Raw genomic sequence first — 16,658 nt, 5'->3', positions numbered from 1 at the left:
AACTCCACAGACAGCACCTCAGGCCCGCAAATGAACCCAGGACACCAGCACTGCCAGGCAGCAATGCTGACCACTGTGCCACTGTGCCGCCTCCAGCTGTATACAGTGGCTCCAGAATCTGGGGGTTGAAATGTTATCGAACCCTCTGAGAAGCATGAATATGTGCCACTGTGCCACCCACGTCTTTCCAATAAAAAAGAAACATATGCACATTACTCTGTCCTAACTCCCCTGCATCTGTTGCTCTGAAAGCTCTTTTGCAGCCAAGCCTGTGGGATAATAATAATAACAATTGCTTACACTTATATAGTGCTTTTCTGGACACTCCACTCAAAGCGCTTTACAGGTAATGGGGATCCCCTCCACCACCACCAGTGTGCAGCCCCACCTGGATGATGCGACGGCAGCCATAGTGCGCCAGAACGTTCACCGCACATCAGTTCTCAGTGGGGAAGAGAGCAGTGTAATGAAGCCAATTCATAGATGGGGATTATTAGGAGGCCATGATTGGTAAGGGCCAATGGGAAATTTGGCCAGGACACCGGGGTTACACCCCTACTCTACAGTAGGAGCTACAGTCCTGTTACAATAGGGGCTACAGTCCCAGTGCAGTAGAACAGTCCTGTTACAATAGGGGCTACAGTCCCAGTGCAGTAGAACAGTCCTGTTACAACAGGAGCTACAGTCCCAGTGCAGTAGAACAGTCCTGTTACAATAGGAGCTACAGTCCCAGTGCAGTAGGACAGTCCTGTTACAATAGGGGCTACAGTCCCAGTGCAGTAGAACAATCCTGTTACAATAGGGGCTACAGTCCCAGTGCAGTAGAACAGTCCTGTTACAATAGGAGCTACAGTCCCAGTGCAGTAGAACAATCCCGTTACAATAGGGGCTACAGTCCCAGTACAGTAGAACAGTCCTGTTACAATAGGAGCTACAGTCCCAGTGCAGTAGAACAGTCCTGTTACAATAGGAGCTACAGTCCCAGTGCAGTAGAACAGTCCTGTTACAATAGGGGATACAGTCCCAGTGCAGTAGGACAGTCCTGTTACAATAGGGGCTACAGTCCCAGTGCAGTAAACAGTCCTGTTACGATAGTACTTTTAAATGGCATGATTGTTATCGTGGCTTGCTGAAACTGAGAAAAATAGCAATTTTCACAGTGTACAGTAGATACAAGGTGAAGGTAGCACTCCTGAGATCTTACAACAGATCCCACAAACAAAATGACCACCTTTGGTAGAAGGACCCTATCAGACGCGCTCTTCTTTATTTGTCTCCGCCTATCCAAGACATCCGTGGTGGCTGATAGGTCGATTCTTTTGAACGACGACCATTTGAGCCAATTAGATAAGTTATCTGCCTTCACTCGGCCAATTGGAAAGCGGGGGAGCGGTTGTCTAGGTGATTGTAGATCTACCTCCTCGAGAGTGCTGCTTAGATCTGCCTGGATTACAGAGAGCAATGGACGGCCGTGGTTACGGTAAAGGAGATGTTTATCGTCTTTATTTTTTCATTTTTCTGATGCATTAGAACGGCTTACACGAGGCACCTTCGTGTCTCCGTTGTGTAACACTTATAGTCTCGTTTTTCCCGTCCACGTTCGGATTGAGAACCCTGCTGGCTCAGAAGGCTCTTTAAAAACGTTTTGGTCGCCCCTGGAAGTCCTGCACGTCGGGCTTGTTCATCTGCTTGGCTTGAATTGTTTATGTATTGCCCCGGTTTTTAGTATGCTGTGTAGCATTATGGAGAGGGAGAGATTAAACGGGCCGGTATTGGTCGGGGCTGTGCCACCGCACTGTGCAGTTTGCCGGTTTCATTTTCCCTCTGCCGCTCAGAGGCGTGCGGTGAAAAGCAGGGTTTTACCCAGTGTTGTGTGGAATGGTGGGGTAGCTGTATTCTGGTACGGCGATTAGGCTATATCGGCCAGCCCAGAGCTATACAAGTCCTCTGCGATGTGCACAGTCATTTTGTGTAGGGGAGACGCACGCCATTTTCTTTACCGGGGCTGTAAATGCCTGTAGGCTTTACTCCCACGTTACGGTTTGATGTGCAACGCGGGGGCGCCTCGTTTCTGCCTCTGCAGGTCCGGTTGGGGTTGGAAATGGGCTGCCGTCCTGTGCGATGCCGTTAAAATGGAGTCGGTGCGCCGCTGCGCACGGGGCGAGCCGGAGAAAATGGCCGCCGCGTTATAGTCGGTGTTTTGTACTTTTAAACGTGCGACTCGCAGCCGCTTTTCCTGCTACCTCCCCCATCCCCCTGGCTCTACTCCCGATACAATCCTGTACACTTGTGCGTGGAGAGCTGAAATACGGCTTGTAGCCGGTGGAGTACTGCGGTACCTGCATCGAAAGCCTGGTAGCGCCAGCCAGCCAAGCGATTTCGGGGTTCCCTGTCTGTGGGTCCCAGAGGCTGTTGGAGACAAACGCAAAACCTGCTTCCCCCCAAGCTGGTTTTACCGGGGCTCATGTTCAAATGCAACTCGCCCACGGTTAAACACGCTGGACGGTGTAGGCTACTTAAAAAAGCTGTTCCAAGCGACACACACCCCCCCCCCCCCACCCCCCAACTCTGGATTTTACAATTGTCCTTTTTTTTTTAGAACAACGCAGAGCAACGTACTCGCGAGCCGTACACGTGTTGTGCAGGATACTCGGGCTGGAAGGCTAATGCAATGACTGGGACGGTGGCTTGAATCGCACGCTGCTGCTGCTGTTGCTGTCGCGATTCCTCTAGGTTTGATGGAGCAGTGTTTTGAAAGGGCTGCTGTCGCCGCGTGACAGTGACAGGGCGGAAGTGAGGGACGGGGAGCAGGCCTGCCGGCGGAAATTAATTGGCGCAAAGTCATCAGCTCTGTTGTAGTCCTATTGTAGTGTGAACCCTTCTACGTTCATAGCCCCCACCATCCCTAGAACTGTTGGGTTAAATAAAAAAAAAAGGATGCGGGGAGAGGGAGTAAAAGGTGATTTCTTTACACATCTGTCTTTTCCCCTTGCGCTAAAGAACGCTAACAATCTGCTGAGAGGAAAATAAAAAGAAATCCCCTTGTCAAACCAAGGAGAAAGGCGTAGAATTTTCTGCTGCCGTTTTTTTTCCATTTACAAGTCTTTCCTAAAGCATATCCCAACCTAGAGGACCCTTCACGCTCTGTTTAATGAATTCCAGTTACTACCCTCAGAACGCAGGTACAGGTTTCCCAATTTTAAAACAAACAGGTTCAAGTTCTCATTCATACCTGCAGCCATAAGCCTGCTCGACAGGTGATGCTCTTCTGCTTGTATATGTGTAGTGATTATAAAAGGTCTTCGTTTGCAAGCTGGGGAGCTGTGCTGGTTGTCATTTTGCTCAACACGTACTGCTTCACAAGGGAGCTTACAAACAGGAGGAAGCCCGTCTAGTCCACTGGGTGGTTGATTGCTGAAGATGGTACCCTGGCTTCCTTGAAGAAACGGCTGCCTGACTTCGTGGGACCAATGTGACTGGGTAGCTTGTCCCACACTCCCACTACCCTTTGTGTACAGTGTCCCTTGTGCTTGGTTTTAAATGCACATCCATGCAGCTTCCGGATTTCCCTTTGAGGATTGTGAACGGCGTTGACCACGCCGACCCGGCAGGCCTCTCCAGAAGGAGCAAGGAAACGGGCCAGAGGGTGCAGTTTAGCAGAGCTTGAATGTTAACGGAGACGCAGCCTAGCAGAGCAGCTTGACTCCTGGTGTGCACGTTCCCTCCTCCCCGTGGCTGCCTGACGACTTCCTGTCTTCTTGTTTCAGGTTATTCCAGCTGGAGTGGCGGCTCTTCCAGCCGGGGTAAGATCAGCACAGTCCTGTTTCTCCTTTTTTGTTTTTACACGGATGGTGTTTGTCACGGTTGTGGCAAAGTTACAAGGACCTCACCTTAAGCGTTTAAGTAATTCCTCTTGAAATGCTGATTGTCTGGGCGGAGACTGCAGACGGTTAGGAGTTAACCCCTAAAGCCGAGCTCATTTTGGACTCGGATGCAAGTGTTTTCTCGTTGCATTTAACAGCGGCTGGGGCTCATTGTTACGGATCAGATGTCCGTACCCGGTGCTGTACAAAACAGACCAGAACTAGAAACCCAGACAGCGGCGAGATACCTTTCAGGTCTGTGGTCCCTCTGCCAGCAGACTGAAACGTTCTTCTGCAGTTTCAGGACCGGTTGGGTTGGGCCTGCTGCGCGCCGTGTTCCTGGACTGTCAGGTTTCCGGGCTCTGGAAATAACGATTTCCCAGCTGACTGTTCGGGTCGGTGGCGTGTGGTTGTTGAGGGCATTTGCATCTCCTCGGTCATTTCATTCTGTAGAAAGATATTTCGACCCTTTGTTTTATTTCCTGTGGTGTGGGGTGGGAACGGCTCTCCCTCGACTGTAGCAGATCGCGGTGTGAACGCCGGAGGTGGGGAGCGCGTTGTGTGACCTGCGGGTTTCCTTTCCCCTCCAGGCTCGGGCGGGTACGACTCGTACGGCTTCGGCTACGGGAAGGACTCGGACTCGGGGTTTGGGGGCTACGGGGGCCAGAAGCGTGGCCTGTCAGGGGTTGGTGGCCCCTCCTCGCTCTCCACCACCGGCACCAGCGCCGACGCCGTGATCGCCAAGATCAACCAGCGCCTGGACATGCTGACCCAGCTGGAGGGCGCGGGGGCCATGAAGGGCCATGGAGGGGGCCGGAGCGATAGGTAAACTGCGCGCGCGCACACGCCACGCCCTGCGCTCTCCGTGACCTCATGGAGCAGCGGGGGGGGGGCATCTCGAGAGCTGGTGTGTGTCGCGTGAGCTTCCCTTGGTGTTCCCCTCTCTCTCGAGCCCAGGGGCATCTCTCTTTCCAGGGATCAGAGGGGGTCTGTTCCATCATCCCCTTTCCTCCCAGGACACACACTTCTCTGCCCCCGAGCACTGAGTGCTGCCAGCCTGTCTCTGGAGGGCTGTCCGGATATTCCAGTGCCGTCCACCGCGCGGCCTGCGGTCACCGTGCTTCTGACGGCGCTCGTGTGCGTTTCCTGGAGGCAGACGCTGGACTTAGCTCGCTCTTTCTAAAAAAGAAGAGCCCCCACCCTGATTGTCCTCTTCCCATGGTCATTGTGGCCTGTGGCTTTGGCACTAAACTCATTCGACCTTGAGGGAACCCTCTGGAGGCTGAAAGATTGCTTGGAATACAGGACTGTGGGACTGTGTTGCTCCTCCAGGGGTGTTCACTGCTGTGGGTGTGCTCAGTCTTCTTACTCCCCTGTCCTCAGCTGGTTCAGTTGAAGAAAAGTCAGCTGGCAGATGATGAATCCATATTGGGATAAGGGGGAAGAAAGTGGTAGGCATTTTGAAGTTGCTTGAAAACACTACAGGAACCACCTTTCAAAATGGCACAAAGTCTTTGTGGAGATGAGTTTCCCGTTGGTTTGGTTATGTGGGGCAAGTATTTATATACTGGCAGGTGCAGTGCTAGTGCTAAGCAGAATCCTAGTCCCCCTAAACATAAGCAGGAGCTTTGAGCAGCTCGTGAAAGTCAATGGCCTTCAGAAATGTTCTGCAAATGAGTGGATTGCAAATCATATTGGATCCTGGTTCCCTATATTCTCAGTTTTCCCTACTTTAACACAAAAGCGTAGAACGGTTTCACCATCTGATCAAACTAAGTCTTTCCTGTCTTTGATTCCACTTGAGCTGTGACCTTTGATGGGTGAAAGTCTCCCTTCGTGGCTCAGTTATCTTCCTAGAAGGCAGTGGTGCCCCTCAGTGTAGCTCAATGGGAGTTCTGTGAAGCTGTTGGTTGTGGCCTGGGGGGGGGGAGTAGGGATGCTGACACAGATGGATATATGCATTGATTTGGCATTGGGGCCGCTGCAGCTTGGTTAAAGAGAGCCTCCGAGCGCGTCTGGTTTTGTAAGTGGTCAAGTGGAAGTGTGATGTGACGATGTGTTATAAAGGCCGCTGTTTGTCTCTGCGATGGTGCATTCTGGGCATTGACTGGCCTGGGGGTTCCTGGGTCCAGGGGTTTCGACTGTTGGCGGACAGGTTAGACAAGGACAGCACGTGGAGTCTCGTCAGGGGTTGGGTACAGGGTTACATATGACTGATCAGGTTAATGTATCAACGCAGCCAGTGTTGTCTGGACATTGCTTGTTGATCCACCGAATGATCACAAACCCATTTTTTTCTTCCCAAGAAATTCATTTTTGAATCGGTGACGTGATTTTTTGTCCTGTCCCTTGCTGCTGCAGTCCCCGCACCTGGGGCAGCCCTGCTGGAGGCCTCTACAGTGTGCCGAGTCTGAGCTATTCTGTCACTCCATCCCATCCTTGTTTTCAGTGGTTCTACGTGTTTTTTTGCATTTGAACTAATACCTTTTTGTTGTTTTGAGGCTCTCTCAACAGGTTGCCTTTATTCCTTGTTTTTGTTTTTTTTAGAAAAAGATTGATAAGATCTGTCATTGTTCCAGAGACTAGCCCCTCTCCCCACTTTCGTTCTGCCAGCAGGGTGGGCGTGCCGCTAAGGAAACAGTCTAGCCCGAAGAGTCACGTGGAAGACCCCGAGTCTTGGCTTTGGCTCAGCCTGCTAACGCACCTCCGGTTGATAAAACCCAAAGAGCCAGTGAACGTCCCTGTGTGGTCGGTCTGGCCTGAGTGCAGTGTGACGCGCTGTGGGCTGGGGCCTCCTGTTGCTCTGTAGAGGCGTCTCTCCTGTGCTCCTGTATGGGGGGGGGGAACAGGTGGAAAAAGTCTGTCGCACACCCTCTCCCCTTCCCATGTTTTGGAAACTAGGTAGCACGTGCGCTCCTGTGGCTGCCCATCAGGCCGTCCTCGTGCTTTGGGATAAACCAATCTCTCCAGAGACACTGTGGGTCTCGCCCCCCCCCCCCCTTTTTTCTTAAACCCTTTGCCTATGGAGTATCGGGAAAGGCTTTCGGATCCGATCTGATTTGCTGGCACCTGGAAAACGAACGAGAAAATGTCACTACCTAGAGGGGGCAGGAGGGGGAGAGAGCCAGGAAACCTGTGTGCACGACATGAAAAATAATGTATTTCCCTGCATTCAGTCTATTTTTCTTTGTGTGTTTCCAAGTCGGCATGCCCTCCTCACCTTCCTTGCTCTGCACCTCCTTTGCAGGTTTGACCAATACGAGTCCTTCGACTCTCGGGCCACCTCACTAAACGACCGGGATCTCTACAGATCCGGCTACGGTTACAGTGAAGGAGGGCCGGATCACATGCCGCCGCGGGGCGGCGCTGCCTACGGCGGACCAGGGGGCTATGACGGCTCCGGCTATGGATCCGGAAAGTCTCTCAACCCAAGACAGCCGCGGGACACCTACGGCCAGGGCTGGGCCGCGCGGCGCTCCCCCAGAGGCCCCGGGGGCGGCCGAGGTTTTGGGCGGTGGAGCGAGCCCCCAATGGGCGGCAGGGGGGGCCCCTCTCCAGGCGGCAAGCTCCCGTCGCTCCTCTCTCACCACATGTACCCTGAAATGGGCATGTACCAGCCCCCGGGCGCGCCGGATTACCCCGGGAGGCGCTATGGCGGCGGAGCGGGGATGTGGGCCGGCCGACAGCGCGTGCGCAAGAGAACGCCCAGCCGAGTAAGTACCCGCAGAGTGGTCGACCACACCGGCAGCAGCCGGGGGAAAAAAAAAAAGAATCTGAAATCCATCCCTCCCCACCTCTCTCCCATCGCCCGTGCCATTCACGCGCCCCGCCCGCATCTACACAGCCGATCCAGATGCCACCCCCCCCCTGTCCGTCCCCATCCCCGCAGCCTGTCCGTATCTGTCCGCCGCCTGTTCGCGAGCGCCGCCCTCTGTTCCGCCTGCGCGGGCGCAGCAGCCGGACACGCCCCCCAGTCCCCGGGTTAGAGGGGCGCCGATCTCCCCCGTCTCTGGGGCGGCAGGCAGGCAGGGGGCCTCGGGTCCTGGAGCTCTCCTGCTGGCTCTGCTGGCACCTCACCGTGGGCGATCCTTCTCCGACTCCGTTCAGATCTTCTTAGTTACCGATTCTCAATGGGAAGTTTTCTTTTTTTTTTACGTCGTGAGCAAAATGGGATGGGGGGGGTATGCGAAAGGGGACGATATTTCTTGCAGGGGAAAGAGATGGCTTCTTAGTCGAAAGGCTTCGGCCATGCCTTAAAACGATCGAGGCGCGCTTCGGCTGAACCTCCCAGCTAGGCGATGGTTGTGGTTCTGGTTTGCCGCGAGGAAGTGTTGTTGCAAATCGAGGCTTGGAATCATGGGATGTGATGTGCCGTCTCATTTCCTGAGCGCCCCGAGGGCAGTCGTGTGGGCGTGGAGTGCAGTTTCTCCCCTGGCCCTGTTCTTGACAACTCCTTCGGCAGCGGAGCGGTTGGGTTAGGTGAGGAGGGCTGGTGTGTGTGTGGAGGGGGCAGTGTTCTCGGGGACTGGGATATAGCAGATTGCAGTATGACAGGCTGAGCCTGTGGCAGGATGCAGTCAGACTGTTTTTTGTGATTTGTGTGAGGTAGGGTGGGGTGGAGATGGGGGGTGAAAAAACTGGATCTGAACGATCCAGCAACTGTGAAACCTGGCCAGATTGTGCGGGATCCTGAGGCCTTGTCTGCCTGTCATCCTGGGCAATCTAGAGTCTTGCTCCTCTTTCCTAAAAAAAAATGCAAACTGGGGGTGGGCAGGCAATCCATTGCGTTTTGCAAATCCCCCTGTCGTATGATCTGATGTCTGGGCACGGTGGTGCTGGAGCAGAAGGGCCGGGGCACTAGTATGCATAGCACACCTGTCCTTGCAGAGGAATACTTGCTCATGGGTCCCAGCAACGCAAGGGCCACAGCCGGATCACCATGCTGCCCTCCCCACCGCCCACCAGTGTCCATGGCAAAGCAGGGCTGTGTGCCCGAGCCCTCCAGGAAGTACCACTGGCCACAGTACAAGCAGGAGCAGGGCACTATGGGCCAAGCTGAACTCTGGAGACCTCCGCAGTCAGTATCGCTCTGTTGCAGAGCACTTTACATTGATCTTGGATGGCACCGAAGTGTGTGGGGTCTACTGTTGAATTAATCGTAATTCCCATGTGCTGGTATTGAAGACAGGACTTGCTGAAGAGCATTTGCTCAGTTTGATTTAGTGGCTTTTTTAAAATCTGGGTCCCTGGGTCTGATGAACGTCTTGATATTGTCTGCCATAGAAGGAAATGAGAAAATGTGAACAAGAACAAGTGTTCTTTTGGGACGTTGAGATTGTGCTTACTTTGTGAAGAAGGGTGGAGTGCTTTGGTTGTTGGCTTATATGCCTTGGCTTTGATGCATGACGCAAAAGGCTGAGTTCTGTAAGTACGGCCAGCAGTCTGTGAGAGTGCTAGGGTGTTCATCAAAATCTTAGTATACTTCTTTTGCATGCTTCTTAATAATATTTCTTAATTCATCTTTCTTTATTTTCCGACATTTGGCTTCAGCTGAAGAGTCTCGAACCGTTACCAGCAGCAGGTTAATGGGGCCTGGTGTTCGAACCTGTGCCTGAAGCCGAGGAGCTCTTCATAAATCTTCCTCCTAGGGACAGCTTTGAGGAATGGCCTCCCGTGTCATTGCGGAAGGATCAGAAGCTCTTTGGGGGGGATTTTTGATGTGGTTATGGTAGAGTCCGCTTTGTTTTCCCGAGCTGGGCTGTGCAGGCCGGGAGCTGGTTACGAGACGGTGCTCTCGGATGCTTCTGCTTGGGATGCTTTCCTGTCTCATTCGGACAGGCAGTGTCAGAGAGACTGTGAGGCGGAGAGGAAGTTTGCCTGCAGTGCAGTGACTGTACGAGTCATGTGGCGGTCAGAGGTTCGAGCGCCTCCCTGCGTGTGGGTGGGAAGGGAGCAGTGAGCTCTGGGGAGGGGGGCTCACCCTACCTTGCCTCTCTCAGCAGGTGAAGGTGCCAAAGGACGGGAAGAAAAAACGGAAGCAGTCCCTGACTGCTGCCGACGAGCCGGAGAGCAAGATCGGGAAGACGGAGCAGGCTGGATCGGAGTCCGCCAACGGTAACTCCCTCCTGGTGTTTGCTTGGCGATCCAGGGCTGGGATTGCTGTGCCTGCATGCTTATTGCATGTTTTGCATCCTGGAAAATAAGAGGGAAAACTGCAGAATCGCGTGTTTGTTCGGGGTTTGAGGTTTGGAGTCTCTTAACTGTGGTAGGGCACCTAACCCCGCGATGGGTGGCTATAAAGGTCTCGGGTTCTGATGAGGCGCCAGAGAAGTGATGCGTCCTTGATGGTGATGACCTGAGCCCGGGTCCGATCCCGAGTGACCCCAGTGTGTGTATGTGTGTTCTGCAGAGGCCGAGGAGCCCAGCGCAGAAGCAGAAGACGGGAAGGCTACAACGGTGAGTGGCCTTTCCCTGGCCCTCCTGTGCCGTGTGGCCCTACTCCCAGGTGGTCAGGAGCTTCCTGGGAGAGACAGTGATGCTCACATTGGAGCACTTGGTAACCCAGGATGACCTGATAGCCAGTCCAAGCAGACTGACAGCTCCTCTGGTACAGCTGTCGTCCATCCAGCTTGGATTGATGCAGTGGCATTAGGTGATCAGAATAGCCAGTGAGCTGAATGCAGCCGTTGTATCCGGCTGCTGTCCCCATTTCGGGCTGGCTTGTGTAAGGCTTCTGCAGTGGTGGCCTGCGTGCGACGTTCTGTGTCGATTCTTCTGCGTATCTGGAATCTTAAATGGTCTTTTCCTTCCATTTGCAGGAGGTTGAAGGGTCTATAGAGGGAGAGGATGGTAAGAATTTATTGCATTTCTGTCAGATATGTTCCATAGTTGGCACACTGGTCAGCATTGCTGCCTGGCAGCGCTGGATCTCTGGGTTCAGTTCCTGGGGTGCTGTCTGCGTTGATGTTCTCCCCATGTTCACGTGGGCTTCCTCCCACAGTCCAAAGTCATGCTGGCAGGTTAGTTGGAATCTGGGAAAAGTGGCCCTGGTGTGAGTGGGACTGTCAGTAGCTGTGTTTGTACCCTGTGATGGACTTGAGTCACCCTCCCGGGTGTACCCTGCCTTGCACCTGTTGCTTACTGGGATAGGCTCCAGCTCCCCTGTACTGGGTAAAGCAGTTAGATGGGTGGATGCTCCTTAGTTCATCCGCCTGTGCTGTGAAACTCATTACTCTCACCGGCTCCCTCTCCCAGCGCTCACCATGCAGGAGGAGATCAGCCAGATGAAGAAGAGGCTGCAAGGGAAGCCTCAGGGGGCAGAGAAGCCCAAGCAGAAGAAGAGAAGCAGCCGGTTCCTGGAGAGGTGAGGGGGAAGTGGAGGGGGGCAAGGGCATTCATATGCATTTGCAAATTAGGTGGGTGGGGGGGTATTCGGCCTCTGTTGCTTGTTTAAGAGCTTAAAAGTGAATCAAAGATTTCACCTAGCTGTTTCTTAAAGGTGCCCAGAGTCGGGGACTTAGCCATCTGGCTGGCAAGCCTGTTGCAGACACCCACCTGAGTAAAGGTGTCTGCACCTGTTGCAGACACTTCTTCTGAGTGAAGAAGTGTTCCCTAGTCTCTGTCCTTAATGATTTACCCTTAAATTACTATATTTAACCCTGATACACTACTGAATGTGAACCAGTCCCATGGGAGGAACCTCTCTGTACCCCTTAGGAATTTGCACACCTGGTTCAAACCACCTTTCTTCTTGCCTGAAGACATATAGTTTCCTTCTTGACCTGTCTGTATACTGCAGTACCCTGAGACTAGGAATCATTCTAGTTGCTCTTGGTCATGCGGGAACATCGCTTCTGCAGTACAGTAACCCAGCTGAACACAAGGGGCCCTTTCGGTTGGGAAGTTGCTCATCCTGCTGAGGACCTTGTCCGGAAAGAAGCCTGGAGACCTGCTTCTCCGAGACATCGGTTCTCAGGCCCCACAGCTCCATGTGCCCGTTTCTGTGCTCTCGAGGCCCTTTCTGGACTCTCGCTGTTCTCGCACAGGGTCTTGGAGCTTTTAGACAAAACAATGCCATTGGCATTATAAAGACGCGTTTCTCGTGAGCAACGCCTTGCTGGTACCCATTCGATCTGTTTTGCCAAAACCCTGCCTGCCTTCTCCAGGGTGATGTTCGCCTGCTCAGTCTGCAAATTCCGCTCCTTCTACAACGACGAGATGACGGCACACCTGGAGAGCAGGTTTCACAAGGAGCACTTCAAGTTCCTGGCCAGCAAGCTGTCCAAACCCACCACCGACTTCCTGCAGGTATGGCGCCCATGTCCACGCGTTTGCATTTCCTTCAGCTCGTCCCAGTTATTCCTCAGTCAAAAAATTGGCCTGAAACCAATGGTTTGGCACTGTTAGGTTTTAAAGGTTTTAAAATCTGCTTTAGGGGGAAAAATACATTTTCCTTTCTTGGATATTAATATCTTTCTGAGGACAGAAATGTAGTTCTCATGACTGTCGTTGTCTAGAGTGATGTTTTGTATCCAGTGTCTCCAAGTAGCTGTACATGCGTGGTGGTGTTGGTAAATCATGAAGGGTCGTCCATATCTGCCGGAGTGCAGCCTTCCCATGGCGAGTCCTAAAAGCAGTCGCAAACGAGAGGCAGCCACGTGGCCCCCCCAGCATGTTTGGTTAATTAGTAGCTAATTGATCCCAGGATCTTATCCTCATCCGGAAAGACCTTTCTTGCCTTGTGTAGTTCTCTTCGACAACATGGGTGGGAAGCTTGTTCCATACTCCCACCACCCATTGCGTAAAGAGCCTCTTGAACTTGGTTTTAAATGCCCTTCCATGTAGTTTTCCACTCGTTTCACCGTTGTCTTTGAATCAATCTGCTGGGTTAGTGCTGTCGGAGCCAGTGAGGGTTTTGAGTACTTTTGAATACTGCAAGTACTGAGTCACATACTCAATGATCTGTTTCCCCACATTGAGCAATTTAGAGCTCCCAGGTCTTGGACTCTTCTTCCAAGGGCCTCAGTCAGGAGGAGTTTTGTTGCCTTGTATAAAGGTGAGCACTGTAACTATGGGACGGTGTTATGGGTGTTAATGGAGCTCCAATAGGATACGATAATGCTTTGTCAGATTTCTCAGTTTTGCCTCCGAGCAGCAGAGGGTGCCTTGTTCAGTAAGGGTGGCAGTGTGACAATGGTAATGTTATGGAAGCCCCAGAAAACCTTCCTGTGGCACTGGGATTTTCCCCACGGAGAGCCCATTTTGTAAACTGTCTAGGAATGCTCCATGAGCAGCTTGACCCAGTTGTCGTATGAAAACTCTGGGGGGAAAGAGACCTGGCTCAGACGTTTTTCTTCAACCCTCTCAGGAGTACTTGTTGAACAAATACAAGAAGACGGAGGTGAGGAGGAACCACATGGAAAACATCAGCGCGGCCATCTGTCAGGTGTACAAGGAGCAGGACCTGACCCGCGGTAAGGATCCCAGCTGGACTGAAAACCGTACACACACTGGGCCTCCGAAACCTGGCCTGCGGAGCCCAGGCTACTTAACTACCCAGATAAGACTGTTGTGTATGGAAGCCTCATGTAGTAAAGGAATAATCTGCGATAGGTAGGTGTTTAAACAGAGGTTGCAGTTCTTACTCATTACCTCACAGCTCAGTGCCTGTCCATGAACGGGTCTGCAGCTGGTTTATCGACCTCGGAGACGGGGAAACAGGTTGTAGCAGCTGAATCTGATCCCGCATCACGCTTGTCTTCACGGCGGGCGCCTTACAGCAGCTTCCCGCACTCTGTTGTGAATTGAGCGGTCTTGACTGGAGACTGCAGCAGGTCAGACCCCTCCTCCCCCCCGGGGGGCGCTCTGCTGCAGGTGCCTGACCGGCCGTGTGTCTCGCCTGCAGACATCGGGATGGAGCACTTCGTGAGGAAGGTGGAGGCGGCTCACTGCGCGGCCTGCGACATCTTCATCCCCATGCAGCACAACCTCATCCAGAAGCACCTCAAGTCTCCGGACCACAACTTCAACCGCAGGGTGAGGGGGGGCAGGGCAAGAGAGGGGTGACGTGGGGAGAGGGGGGGATTACAGACAGGAGAGATGGGTGTGGGGAGAGGGGGGGGATTACAGACAGGAGAGATGGGTGTGGGGAGAGGGGGTACAGACAGGAGAGATGGGGGTAGGGTGTGGGGAGAGGGGGGGGTTACAGAGCGGGGAGTCCAAGCTGCTCTGACCTGTGCTGTTTCTAGGGCATGATGGAGCAGTCCAAGAGGTCTAGCCTGTCTGTGGCTCGCAGCATTCTCAACCACAAGGTCATCGGCAAGAAGCTGGAGAGCTACCTTAAGGTGAGGGAGGACCGCCGCTCCCGATTCGGGTCTCCTCTGTCACGGCTTCGCTAACGAGCTCGTACTGAACCCTTCTGTCCTCTTTTTTTTGGCAATTAGGGAGAGAACCCATTCACCAACAACCCCGATGAGCAGGACCCGGACGAGTCCATGCCCATGGACGTTACCGAGGGGGAGGTGCTGAACGAGAGCCAGGGAGATGGGGCACCAGAGGGCGAGGGCGAGGGCGAGGGCGAGGCCGAGGCCGAGGCAGAGGGGGTCCTGAGTTCCCAGGCTGGAGAGGAAGAGGAGGAGGAGGAGGTTAAAGAGGAAGAGGGGGAGGGTCTGGAAATGGAGGATGAAGGGGATATGGAGGGGGTGCCTGGAGAGGAGGTGTTAGAGCTTGGAGAAGACGAGGGGAATGAGGAAGAGGTGGAGGGCAATGAAGTGGAGGAGGAGGAGGAAGGAGATGGGCCGACCAGTTCCTGCAAAGCCGAGCCCCAGGAGGCCTTGTAGGTCAGCCCCTAAATTAATTATCAGTTAATAAACACTTGGAACTCGTGGCTTTGTCAGTTTTTTCATTTCCCCTTTCATGTAAAGCAGGAGAGCCCAGTCCTTCCCTCAGAAACTTGCAGGGCGTTTGTACTCCTGCTAAGAATTCACTTTTTAATTTAGACCCCTTCTCCCCCTCCCCCAGCCCTGATTTTTATTTCCACCTAATTTTGGGATTGCCAGTTTTTTCTGTATCTGGGTTCATGGCCAAAAACTGTACAAAGGAGTTCGGTACTGATCGGAGGTGATGTGAGTCTCTCACTGGTGACACTGCATGCCTGTTGGTCCCCCCGACGGCCACAGGGGGCGCTGTCATCGTGATCCCTGGCCAACTTCTCACCTCACCCTTGATGGCTTGAACCCGTACCGCTCAATCTGTGTCTTTATGGGTCAAGTGAGCTGGGAGACCCCCCTCTCTGGGACAGGAGTAGTGTGGAATTGAATATTTGTAAATCCTGCTTGTCTGGGGCTGCCCCAGAACTGGAAACGCCCATCTTAACTCCTCTCCCCAAGCCCTGGGGTCCCTCGTCTTTCTGTAAATACCCTGGCTCGTTGAGTCTGGGCTGTCTGAGCTTCTGCTGCTGCTGTTGAATGCCACTGACCTGACTTTGAAGAGCACCTGACCGGAACTGTGGCAGCCCGAACACTTCCCCTGCAGCAGAAGTCTTCCCTGCTGGAGTGAATCCTTGCAGCTGACACTCCCAAATCCCTATGGATCAGCCGGACGGAACTTCTTGTTTGGACTCTTGAACACTCTCACTTCCCTAGAGGCGACTGGTCTGTGGAGTTGATGCTATCTGTTTCTGTTTTGTTTTGTTTTTTTTAATTCTTTGGCCGTTAATAATGAAGCCCCTCTTGAGCTGTGATGTGATCAAGGACTGTTTCTACGACTCCCCCCCCTTTATCCTCCTGGATTCAATCCTAAAGAGCCACATTGTCAAGTGTCCTCCTGTTATTCCCTTTTAAAATGACATTCCTGGACTTCGCAGCTTTCTTGCCCAGTTTTCCCAGCGAGCGACGCAAGAAGGATCGGGATGTGAGGCGTGATTGTGTACAACACCTCCCCCCTCTTCGTCTTCCTCTTTGGTCAGGCTCCCCAAGTGATGCTGGTCTAGTTTAACCCCTTCAGACGCCATCTGCCGCGGTGCACTTCAGCTTCCGCTCCAGTCCGCTGTGGGAGCAGTGCAGGGACAAACTGCATGCAGCAGGGGGTGCTGGACTTGGACCATGTCTGCAATGGGCCGACTGACTGGGTTGTGTGCATCCTGTGGGGGTCAGAGTTCATTTGATGAGGGCTGATGGGAGAGAGTCTGGGGTGGGGGGACAGGGTGGGGTTAACTTTTCAGAAATGGCTGTTTTTGTTGGTTTTTTTTATTAACTGTTGTGAATAAATGTGTCCAAGAAGTGAAAACGGTGTGCTCATTTGTTAACTGTGACGCACGTGGAACACCATGTTTGCGGCCCCGTTCCACCGCCTGTTCGTGTTGGATTAGTTGACGTTTCAGCTTCTGACGAGAGCCGAGCAGAGGAGGGGCCCAGTAAGCTGGACAGCTCGTGGGCTCCCAGAGCTCGGCACCGCTCCTGGGGGAGAGCTTACCCTGTGCTTATCGGAGCCTGCAGGGTCGCTCAGGCTGGTGACTTCTCTTCCTGTTCGTTAAAGCTGGTCGCTGCTTTCGGCTGGATGCTGCTTTGGGCGGGGGGAAACCCAGACCCAAACCTTCCTCTGTTCCCAGGAAGCTCTTATGTGGTCTTGATACTGGCTCTGTAGGCCCAGGCTCAAGCTTGTCTAATTCACTGTCCCGCTCATGTTTCCAAGAAAACTGAGAAGGCAGCAGGGCCGCTGCTCTCGAGGCTTGAGAAGGGTTTATTTCAGTGCCCATGTACACCAGCTGTGGGGGGGGGGGGTACTTAACAGGATAAA

The 16,658-nt window shown here is 53.3% G+C and overlaps 1 protein-coding gene across 3 annotated transcripts; it reads left to right on the top strand.

Moving 5' to 3' along the window:
* Positions 1 to 1,423: 1,423 nt before the first annotated feature.
* On the top strand, positions 1,424 to 16,148 carry akap8l (A-kinase anchoring protein 8 like). Of its 3 annotated transcripts, none has more exons than XM_088933189.1 (13): positions 1,424 to 1,480; positions 3,768 to 3,803; positions 4,454 to 4,688; positions 7,111 to 7,576; positions 9,863 to 9,977; positions 10,273 to 10,319; positions 10,682 to 10,712; positions 11,118 to 11,226; positions 12,029 to 12,170; positions 13,231 to 13,336; positions 13,768 to 13,898; positions 14,111 to 14,206; positions 14,306 to 16,148. In XM_088933189.1, the coding sequence occupies exons 1-13, from the start codon at positions 1,462 to 1,464 to the stop codon at positions 14,699 to 14,701; spliced, it is 1,929 nt and encodes a 642-aa protein (XP_088789315.1). In that variant the 5' UTR covers positions 1,424 to 1,461; the 3' UTR covers positions 14,702 to 16,148. The 3 variants fall into 3 exon arrangements, with proteins under 3 accessions (XP_088789315.1, XP_088789316.1, XP_088789314.1); XM_088933190.1 differs by lacking the exon at positions 1,424 to 1,480 and adding an exon at positions 3,225 to 3,480; XM_088933188.1 differs by lacking the exons at positions 1,424 to 1,480; positions 3,768 to 3,803 and adding an exon at positions 3,938 to 4,118.
* The last annotated feature ends 510 nt before the right edge of the window (positions 16,149 to 16,658 follow it).

This window comes from Atractosteus spatula, chromosome 14 (assembly GCF_055471065.1).
Source record: "Atractosteus spatula isolate fAtrSpa1 chromosome 14, fAtrSpa1.hap1, whole genome shotgun sequence".
NCBI classification, from domain to species: domain Eukaryota; kingdom Metazoa; phylum Chordata; class Actinopteri; order Semionotiformes; family Lepisosteidae; genus Atractosteus; species Atractosteus spatula.
The sequence above is the reverse complement of the archived record's forward strand: the minus strand, read 5'-3'. Positions and strand labels throughout refer to the sequence as shown.